Source organism: Myxine glutinosa, chromosome 6 (genome assembly GCF_964187855.1).
Source record: "Myxine glutinosa chromosome 6, kmMyxGlut1.1, whole genome shotgun sequence".
Taxonomy (NCBI): Eukaryota; Metazoa; Chordata; class Myxini; order Myxiniformes; family Myxinidae; genus Myxine; species Myxine glutinosa.
In genome coordinates, this window is record NC_136266.1 from 49168757 (window position 1) to 49179408 (window position 10652).

The 10652-nt window shown below is 47.4% G+C and overlaps 1 protein-coding gene across 2 annotated transcripts; it reads right to left on the reverse strand.

Moving 5' to 3' along the window:
- Window positions 1-222: 222 nt before the first annotated feature.
- On the reverse strand, window positions 223-3877 carry LOC137429757 (RAB6-interacting golgin). 2 transcript variants are annotated; one of them, XM_068119977.2, is made up of 6 exons: window positions 3742-3877; window positions 3593-3664; window positions 2959-3274; window positions 2768-2869; window positions 2543-2683; window positions 223-1222 (listed from the first exon to the last, which is right to left on the reverse strand). In XM_068119977.2, the coding sequence occupies exons 2-6, from the start codon at window positions 3657-3659 to the stop codon at window positions 934-936; spliced, it is 915 nt and encodes a 304-aa protein (XP_067976078.1). In that variant the 5' UTR covers window positions 3660-3664; window positions 3742-3877; the 3' UTR covers window positions 223-933. The 2 variants fall into 2 exon arrangements, with proteins under 2 accessions (XP_067976078.1, XP_067976076.1); XM_068119975.2 differs by having other exon boundaries at window positions 3593-3806.
- Window positions 3878-10652: the final 6775 nt, after the last annotated feature.

Here is a 10652-nt window from a genome sequence, read left to right on the forward strand (position 1 = left end):
GTGAACAGCATGCCTCGATGTGTACGTGCTCTCCTGAATGCTCGTGGGGGTTACACAAAGTACTGAACTGTAATTTTACTGTCCGTAATCCCAGTCGTAATTTAACTTTTGTTTTTGTTAAAAAAAATTTTTTGCCTCATGTGCAAAATAGAGATACTTCTGGAAAACGTACAGAAGTTTAACACAGTACTGTCCGTGAATCGAGTTCGATATCAGTTTACATCACTTTCAAGGATCATTTTATTTGTTTTGAAATGTCAAATGTGGTTTTTGTTTCTTTTAAAGGTCACATTAACAAAATCTAGAATAATTTCAACATAATTCCAATGAACTTTTGGTTCTAAGTCATCTTAAAAAGTAAGTTCACCCCCACAAAAAAAATATTCCATATTAAATGCCAAGTCTGTAGTTGTTTGAAAGCACACCATGTGGTTTATGTACAAGGTCCACTTCTTTATGTAGCACAATGTGGTTTAAATAATAAACCAATTATTTACATTTCTATTCTATCACCATTTATTCACATGTGATGTCCTTTGCTCATTATCAAAAGCAGGACCTGCAGTTTCACCTTTCACGTGTGGAGATATGGGGCGTAATGAAAGAGGTAAGATTGTTTTCATTTCCGTTTGCTTTCAACCAAGTATTTGCCACGGATAAAAAGGAAGAAGGCCACGCTACTCCGATATTACGACAAAGCCATTCTTTGAAACCATTTGTGTACAAATTCAGGCATGGTTTACTCTTAAGGCATCAACATGTGAGAAGGTTGTCAAAAACATTCCCTGTTCACAGTCAACAATGATGTTCATATTTTTGGGATTTAGCATTTCCTCAAGGTGACTGTATTGAAAAGAATTATGACTGTTTCAATCATGACCGATTGGAAACCAAACCGGAAATATCAACGTCACATACGAAGGTATGAAATCATTACTCCCTTTCTCCACCTCCTCCTCCAGTTACGTTTTGGGTCTCTGTTTCTGCTACCTCTTCCACCTGGACAACCTGATTAACCTCCTTTGCAGATTCTTTCTCATCTTCAGCCCAATCCCAATCTTTCAGCTTGCGTGTAAGTTCATCCAGCCTACTTGACTTGCGTGCCTCACTCTGTCCAATCACGAGGCAAAGATGCTCCGTCAGCAATTCCTTGACTTCCGCCCGGCGCTGCAACTCCATCTTGGCAGCCACAAACTTTGCCTCTGCGTGGTCATACTGCTTCCTGAAAGCATATATCATGATACAATGAACACCATGCAACTCATAGGAGTCATCGCTGGTACAGCTTATCCAAAGAAGATCATTCCAAAATCGGCATACATTCTACACTCGGCATACATTCTACATAAGGGACAAATGATAAACGTTATTGAACCACCTTCAGAGGCCATATTCCCCCACAGAGCAGGGGTTGGCCTTTTTCTGGCACCGTGGTCCCCTTTTTGAAGCAATGTTTTATGGCCGGATGCCCTTCCTGCCGTCAACCCTGTTACTCAATTTGCCAACCTCGGAAGGATGACAGGCTGAGTCAACCCCCCCAGACGTTAATTCAGCGATCGACCCCAGGATCCTTCGGATCCCAAGCCGGCACCCTAACCGCTAAGCCAACACCAGGCTTAAATGATAAACGTTATTGATGTTGCATTAATCCACTTGATCTCCAACCTCTTCAATGCACTTCACCAGTGATCAACCAACCAACCTTTTGATCCAAGGCATGGAAATCTTCCTCATGAAATGTTCTGAATGCAATGCATGCGGCTGTTTTAACCTCTTCAACGGAAGCAAAACGTCTTGCCCTAAGCTCTTTCATTTTGGGGAATAAGTGCAAGTCATATGGACATAAATCGGGTTAATATGTCAGAGGAAGCAAAATTTCCCACTCCTATCGGGTTGGCAGGATGGCCTGAGGTACACACACTTGCCTCTTATCTGTTTAGCTTGGGTTTGAATCTCGGCCCAGCTATAAACTGTCATCCCGGTGTTTCATCAACGTGTGTGCCGTCCCTCTGGATGGATGTCAAACTAGGAGACCCGTCAGCCGGCATTAGAAGACGTTAAATATCCCATAGTGTCCGCAGAGTAGGCGAGCTATCACCAGCACCCTGACAAAATTCCAAATTCCTACCCCAACTATTCATTGATGGGAGGGCAATGGCAAACCACCCAGGATAATCCTTAATAAATAAATAAATAAACTGCTTCAGCAGCGCCGACGCTTTATAACAGAGTATGGTACATCACGAAATGACTCGCAGAGTTCAAATGTCTCCTTTACTGAAGTATTCTGCCACAGTCATATCCTTGCAGGTCCTTGACTCCATTATTCCAATTCTTAAAACAGAATAAATATTGCAAGAAACTTGATACTTCGACGCATCAGTAAATAATAAAACAGTAAACATGTAAAATTGAAAACACTTCACCCTTTTACTCAAAAACAAAAAAGGAAATCAAGTAGGGTGACAGAACTTTAGGGATGTTCACAAATTAACGAGTCAGTCGTAAGGTATAGTAATGTGTCCAACGCTCATGACCATACCTGGCACTGTTGTACGCACACTCCGCTTGATCAATACGACTGCGTAGTATGCCGACGTCATTTGCCAGGGCAAAGTCCAGGTTCTGAAGTTCTCGCTGAAGTTTCTGAAGTTTTACCGACTCTGCTGCTGTGCGTCGAGTCCTGGTGCACACGTTCATGTGCAGAATGAAACGCTCCCATCCTCAACTGCACACACCCTCATTTCATCCTTCATCGTGCACTCACCTCACAGCGAGCTGCTGGACGAGCTCGGCCTGTTTCTGTTTGTTCTGCTCCTCCATAACCTTCTGTTGCTGCTTCAGCTGTTCCAGCCGAGATACCTCCTGCCTGCAGAGCATGCAAATGGGTTAATCTAACCGCAATGCAGCCATCACATGGAATCATACAACGTCTGTCAGATAAAATCATGTACGCACCTCATTCCGCCATCATCAGCTGTCGTGGGAGAACTGGTACTGGCTCTCGGCAATTCTACATCCCCAGTGGGAATTTCTTCAATAGTTTCCTTTTCATTGCTTATTTCTTCCTTTGTGCTGATATCCACTTTTGCTTTGATATCCACTCCATTTTCAGGCCTCGGTTCTTTTTCCTTCTTCATATTGGCCGTTGTGTGAGGTTTGCTCTGTTCTGAGGACCTGGTGCCAAGCGCTGGACCCCTTGCTCCTCGCCCCCGTAAACGCTGAGGTGTTACCGCTGCCTGAGGACGTCCCTGCCTCGTCATGTGTGATGGGACTGTGGTTGTTTGCAGATCAGTGGACAAGAAAAAAAAAAATGCAAAATTAATATTTTTGTTGGGGAAATTCCAATTATTAATCAAGCATATGCAACTTGTCTTGCAACACTTGTTTGCGCGCGCGCACACACACACACACACACACACACGTGGGCAGGCGAACACTAACAAGCATACATACAAGTACACAACACACACACACACGTGGGCGGGCGAACACTAACAAGCATACATACAAGTTCACCACAACAACAACAACAACAACAACAACAACAACAACAACAACACACACAAACACTAAATAAATAAAAACTCACTTTGCTCATGTGAATCCATTTTTAACCTTTGTAGCTCCTCGTCCGAGAACCCGGTCCAACCTGCCATGAGATCTCACAAACCCGAAACTTGTTACCTTTTAATGCCTCATTGAGTCATACATATCACCATGGTGACGTTTTGAAGTTACCTTCGCACGACGACGTTTCCCATATCTGTGGCACCAACACAAACTGCACGCGGTCTTCCTCAGGCTGATCGATGCGAACGCTGTAATGGTCATGGAATGTTCAATTCTATATCGTTGTTGCTCGTTGTTGTTTTTAAAATGTAACACCAATTACTGTAAATGTCCTTTTTTTCTCGCGCAAGTCAGGACGTCGAACGAGCGTAATGAGGAATCCGTACTATATAGTATATAGTATACAAATATTGAAAAGAAACAACTAACAAACGCCATGTTTCACGACGGCAAAGTTCGCCATTCCGCCACGTCACGACTCATCATTCCACGTCACGACTCCTCATGCCATGCCACGTCACGTCACGATACATCATCACCACTCTCACGCACCTTTTACTCACACTTTAGTCTTTTTTAATCACGTTCATAAATTTCATCCTCTGTTTTATTTTTTAAATTTAATCAAAGTTCCTCAAAATTAGATCAACGAAGTTATATTTGAGGGTAAAATACAAGGATTAAATTAAACAACTTATTTATTTGTTTTGACTATCACTAATATTCAACATCGCTTTTAGAAGTAAGTTTTTACCACGTCGGAAATTCGAATTGACCTTGCTATGTTTATACACCGCCTAACTACACGCATGGATAGCGCAGGAGGAGGTAAATCGGCCCATCTTGCCTGCGTTGCACCAATCCCAGTATCCATTACCCACGCATACACAATCAACATACAAATCCGGCCAGCAAATCAAATTCCCATTTGTACCTTTTCAACGTGTAGCTATCAACGAAACCCTTGTGTCATCTCCCTGTCGAGACTGGAGTACCCCCAATGCAGTCTTCTGGGCCCCCATCCTATTCCTAATCTTCATAAATAATCTCACAGAATCTTTGGAAAAGCCTCTTTAATCTCTATGCTGATGACTCCACTCGACCGTGATATCCCTCATCCTTCTGAGGACAGGCAGCAGCCTCTTCCCAGTCCTTGACATAATCACAGACTAGTCAAACACCTGGAATATATCTTTTATTCTACCGAGCAGGAGAGGAAGGAGGGGAAAGGGCCAAAGGGGTGGGTGAGAGAGAGGGGGTTGGGGGAAGGAAAGACAGAGAGGGTGAGGGAGGAAGAGAAAGCAGAAAGGAGGGGAGAAGGGGAGGGAAAAGGGGTTGGAGAGAGACATGGTGGGCTGGGTGAGAGAGAGTGGGGTAAGAGAGAGTGGGGTGAGAGAGAGTGGGGTGAGAGAGAGTGGGGTGGGGGAGAGTCAGGGTTAGGGGAAGGAGAGGGGTGGGGGTGGAGAGACAAGAGGGGAGGGGGAGAGGAGAGGAAGGAGGTGAGAAGGGGAGGTGAAAGGCAAGGAAGGAGAGAGAAGAAGAGAGGGGGAAGGGTGGGTAAGGGAGAGGTGGTGCAGTGTGGGGGGGGGGGGTGGGGGGGGGGGATAGGAAACCATGCCACTTTCAAACAGCACATGCCATTTTAAAAGAGACAAGTGAATAAAAAAAATTATGCTAAATTAAAAAGGCAATGTAGGGATGACAAACTACAGTGTAAAAAAGGTCCTAAACAAGATAGGGATGATGTTGGTTTCGAGAGTAGCTAACAGTATTCCCATCACATAACAATCCCGACATCACTGCCTCCAGACAATTGTCGAGGGCTAGGCCTACCTAGAAGTATTAGAAGTTCCTTATTTCATTTCTGCATAAGTATAAGAAGCTCCTATAGAAGCTCCAATATAATTTCAGGGACTTATTGCAGCTTCAGTTGTCTTTCCTATTTTTCTTTTTTTATCAACTTAGAGTAACCAATCACAAATGGAGATAATTATAATATATAATTATAGAAGGCTGTCATTAGAGATGTCCATGCAGTTTGTAAGAAGTTGATGATCATGTACTGAAATTATAATATTATACTCGGGCTGCTAATTTGTCGAATCTCAGTATGTGGCGACTAAGCCTAAGGGTGGAACCAGCCTTACATGCCTACCAACATCCCAAGAGTTCTCACTAGTTGTCGAACTAGCCGGCATGGATACTACTTCTCTCCGTTCTCCCAATAATTCCAGCTCCTTGAGTTTAAGTTCCTTCTGATACTCCATGTCACGTTCCTTTAACTCCCTTTCGGCTCTCCTTTCCTCTGCTCTTTCCCCTGCTTTTTCTTTCTTCTACAGCTCTCCTTTCCTCTGCTCTTTCCCCTGCTCTTCTTTCTTCTACAGCTCTCCTTTCCTCTGCTCTTTCCTCTGCTCTTCTCTCCTCGAGTTCCTTTTCAGCTCTCATTTCCTCTGCTTTTCTTTCCTCGAGTTCGAGTTCCAGTTCTGCTCTTTCCTTTGCTCTTTTTTCCTCGGCTTTCCATTCCAACTCTTTTAACCTTTCCTGGCTCTGCAGTTGCATCTCCATTTTCCGGAGCTCCACATTGCCTTTCTCCTCGGGTAACCAATCCAAGGCTACCTCTTCCCATGTTCCTTGTCCCACGAGAGACTCCACCACCAATGTCTGAATCTCAGCTTTCTTCATACTAACTCGGACCTCCAAGTTAAAATATTTGCCCAATATCATGAGTTCCGATCTTTTTAACGCCTGGAACTGTGCCTCATTAGGGGACGCCGCAAACTTTTCTGCGTCAAACACCATGGTGACTATCAGTTAGCACCTGTTAACCTTCACACAAAAAAAATTCAATTTTTTGAAAAATTTGGGAATGTTAGAAAATTCCAAATTTGGGAATTTTGGGAATGTTAGGGAATTCTATCCCGAATGAGGCCCCCAATTTCTGTTACGTGCTCCTCCCCAAACCCTGGTCACGGTGTACCTCCAAGCCCCGAGAGGAGTCACGGCAGAAAGATGTGTTATTCTGTATGTCAAAGATCAATGTTGAAACCACACCAATTGTTACCAACAAACAAGTATTGTATTAAGGTCACACAAGAATAACAGTACAATAACAATATTAATCAATTGTACAACCAATATATCATTCCTATGATGGTACCATCAGTTTTTTTTTTTTTTTTTTTTTTGTATACAAGATCGAGGCTCGTGAAAGAGCGAACATTAATCACACAGAAAGACAAACCGACACATAAAACATATAACATCGGGAGCGGTAGACAAGATGGGGAGAGAGAGGGAAGGACACAAACACAACATTTGAGAGCAGGGACCGAGAGACATGGAGACATGGAGAGATCTGAGAGAGGGCGAGGGCTTTGGGGGGGGGGGGGGGCGCATGGGAAGGGGGCGGTGGGAGAGATATAAAACATATGGACACTGCCAGGACTTCCAGGAAAGAAGTTGGAATTTCAAACAAGGTGGATCTGGGGTGAATTAGCGGGGGTAGAAAAGATCAAGGTTTTGGATGGGGGAAGATAAGAGATGGTGGTGAACAGCTGTTTTAAAGACCTGGAGGGAGGAGTGGGATTGAAGGGAGTGAGGGAGTTTGTTCCAGAGGCGGGAGAAAAGAGGAATGAAAGAGTGAAGGTGAGCAGAGAGCCGAGATTTCGGCAGTTTAACCATCAGAGGGTTGCTGGCAGATCTTGTGCGACCTGTAGGAATATTTGGGGGACAGAGCACAGATTTTTCGGGTGACACCGTCACAATTTCGGTCTTCGAGGCCGGCCGATAGGCACAGTGTGACCGGAAGGGACGAGGTTCTCCTGACCACGTGGCCCTTGACTTGGTTTCTCCGCACAATGTGGGCGCTTTCAGGATGAACTTTAGCTGGGGAGCGTTTGGGCACCCCAGTCTGATACTGCCGCCCACGCGCAGAACAACTTGTGAGTGCACGTGGGTTCCGGCGGTCCCACTGGCCTAGCGCTACCATGTTTAGACAGCGAAAGTCCGTCCCCGGGCACCACGTCTGACTGTCTTATTCAGAGAGCATGGCGACGTGGGCACGGTAGGACACCCGCGGAGCCCCGGCGGACCAGGGGCGCGCGAGCCTACGCGTTAGCGTGCTATGGCGGAATCAACGGCTTCGGCCACGGCCGGGCCGATATTCGGCCCGGTCGCCCGGAAAATGAACTGGTTCGACGCCCGCGCTAGAGAGGTCGCGGGCGACTGAGATGTATGAACCAATAATTAATTAATTTGAGACGTCCGATTTCTAGTGTTTGGAAATTTGGAAGAGCTTGACCCTAGCCTTTCCCTTGCGAGGGCAAGGAGGAACTTAACACTTGACACTTAAGCTTAGTTTGAAGTACACCCTGCCAGCGCTCCCGGTGGGACGGCATGGCAACCAGAAGGGACGAGGTTCTCCTGACCACGTGGCCCTCGATCTGGGAAGCGAGAGGCGTTCCATTAGTGGACGCGCCCCTCACGCCCGACTTTTGGGCCGCCCCGGCAGGCCGTTTGTTTTGACGTTCCGTGACAGGCCCCGCACCCCCACCTCAGGGCCGACCGGGCGACCGGAATGAATCCCGGTGTCCCGATCCGAACCTTCAGAGCGGGCCGGCTGCACTTTCCGTCCCTGCGGTCCCAAATACCGGAACCACCCGCATACCACTTTATTCGACAAAATGAGGTGCGGCCTACAGCCTTAGAAAACCAACCCTATATAAGTCAATACCTCCAACGACACAGGCGCGCATTCGTGCCGCGTGACGTGGTGACGTCATCGCGCTTTCACCTTAAAAGATTTATTTGATATAAATTGATATTTTGATATAAGCCTTAGAAAACCAACCCTACAGAAGTCAAATGGTCCAATAAAGGGTGATGGGAGGGTGATGGGAGGGTGATGGCAGAGGGTGATGGGGGAGGGTGATGGCAGGGTGATGGGAGGGTGATGGCAGGGTGATGGGAGGGTGATGGCAGGGTGATGGGAGGGTGATGGCAGGGTGATGGGGGAGGGTGATGGGGGAGGGTGATGGGGCAGGGTGATGGGGCAGGGTGATGGGAGGGTGATGGGAGGGTGATGGGAGGGTGATGGGATGGGAGGGAGGAGTTTGTTTTGACGTTCCGTGACAGGCCCCGCACCCCCACCTCCGGGCCGTCCGGGCGACCGGAATGAATCCCGGTGTCCCGATCCGAACCTTCAGAGCGGGCCGGCTGGGGAGTGCCAAGCACCCCGTACCTGCACTTTCCGTCCCTGCGGTCCCAAATACCGGAACCACCCGAATACGACTTTATTTGACAAAATGAGGTGCGGCCTACAGCCTTAGAAAACCAACCTTAAATAAGTCAATACCTCCAACGACACAGGTGCGCATTCGTGCCGCGTGACGTGGTGACGTCATCGCGCTTTCACATTAAAAGATTTATTTGATATTTTGATATAAACCTTAGAAAACCAACCCTACAGAAGTCAAATGGTCCAATAAAGGGTGATGGGAGGGTGATGGCAGGGTGATGGGAGGGTGGTGGGAGGGTGAAGGCAGGGTGGTGGGAGGGTGATGGCAGGGTGATGGGAGGGTGATGGCAGGGTGATGGCAGGGTGATGGGAGGGTGATGGGAGGGTGATGGGAGGGTGATGGCAGGGTGATGGGAGGGTGATGGCAGGGTGATGGGGGAGGGTGATGGGGGAGGGTGATGGGGCCTCCCTATAGAAGGGGTGCAAGGCCGGAGAGGAGTCGGTAGAAGACAGAAAGACCACCTACCTGCCTGCGGTGAGTGAGTGAAAGGCCCTCAGAGATAGCTTCATCGCGGGAGATTCCAATAATTCTGAAAGCTTTGGTTTCAACAGCGTGAAGCCGAGCTAGGTGTGAGGCAGGAGCACCGGCCCATAGGGGAGAACAGTATTCCATTGAGCTGCGGATGAAAGCCTTGTATGTGGTGAGGAGCTCAGGTGTGCCGAGGAAGGACTTCGCACGACGGAGGATGCCCAGTCGGCGACTGGCTTTGGAGGCCAGCTTGGAAATGTGGTTTTCCCAAGAAAGATCATGGCAGATAGTGAGACCCAAAATCTTGAGCGACAGAACTTCTTGGAGAGGATTGTTGAGAAAGTAGATGGGAGGGTTGTCCAGTCGATCTTTTGGGAGAGACATAGTAAGAGTGTGAGATTTGTCAGGATTGAAAGACATGTTCCACTTGTTTGACCAGTCTGTGATTTTGTCCAGGTCTTCAGAGAGTGAGGAGGCAGCAGACTGCCGATCTGAGGGAAGAGGAATGGAGCGGCAGAGAGTGGAGTCATCAGCAAAGAGATAGAGAGGATTTTCGAGAGAGTCAGAGAGATCATTGATGAAGACCAGAAAAAGCACGGGGCCCAGAACACTGCCTTGGGGAACTCCAGCCTGAACAGGAAGAGGAGATGAGAGAAACCCATTCAGGGCCACACGTTGACGACGACTAGAGAGGAAGTCCGCGAGCCATGCGTGGAGATTTCCATGGATACCAAAGGAGGAGAGTTTGGTGAGCAGAGCGGGGTGCCAGACCGTGTCGAAGGCACGTGATATGTCGAGGGAGACAGCTCTAATTTCCTGTTTGGCATTGAGGACCTCCATCCATTGTTGAGACAGCAGAAGCAGCATGTCCAGAGTAGAGTGACCTGGTCTGAAACCAAATTGATGATCAGAGATCAAGCCATTGGAGAAGAGGAAAGATTTCATATCCGAAGCAATGATGGATTCCATGACTTTGCTGATAATTGGGAGAAGGCTGATTGGTCTGTAGTTGCTAGGATCTGTTTTTGCACCTTTTTTGTGCAAAGCGGTGATGTTGGCTGATTTCCAAGCAGATGGCAGTTGACCTTGAGCAAAAGAGAGGGTGAAGAGAACAGAGAGAGGGTGAGATAGAGCAGCAGAGCAGGATTTTAGGACCCGTGGGCTGATGCCGTCGGGTCCAGTTGCAGAATCAGAGTCGAGGGTTGACAGAAACTTTTCCACCTTGTCAGGAGGAAAGGACACGGAGTCCAGGAGCAGCAGGGTACGACTGGGTATGGTGGGTACAGAGAGGGATGGGTTTGGGACACAAGATTT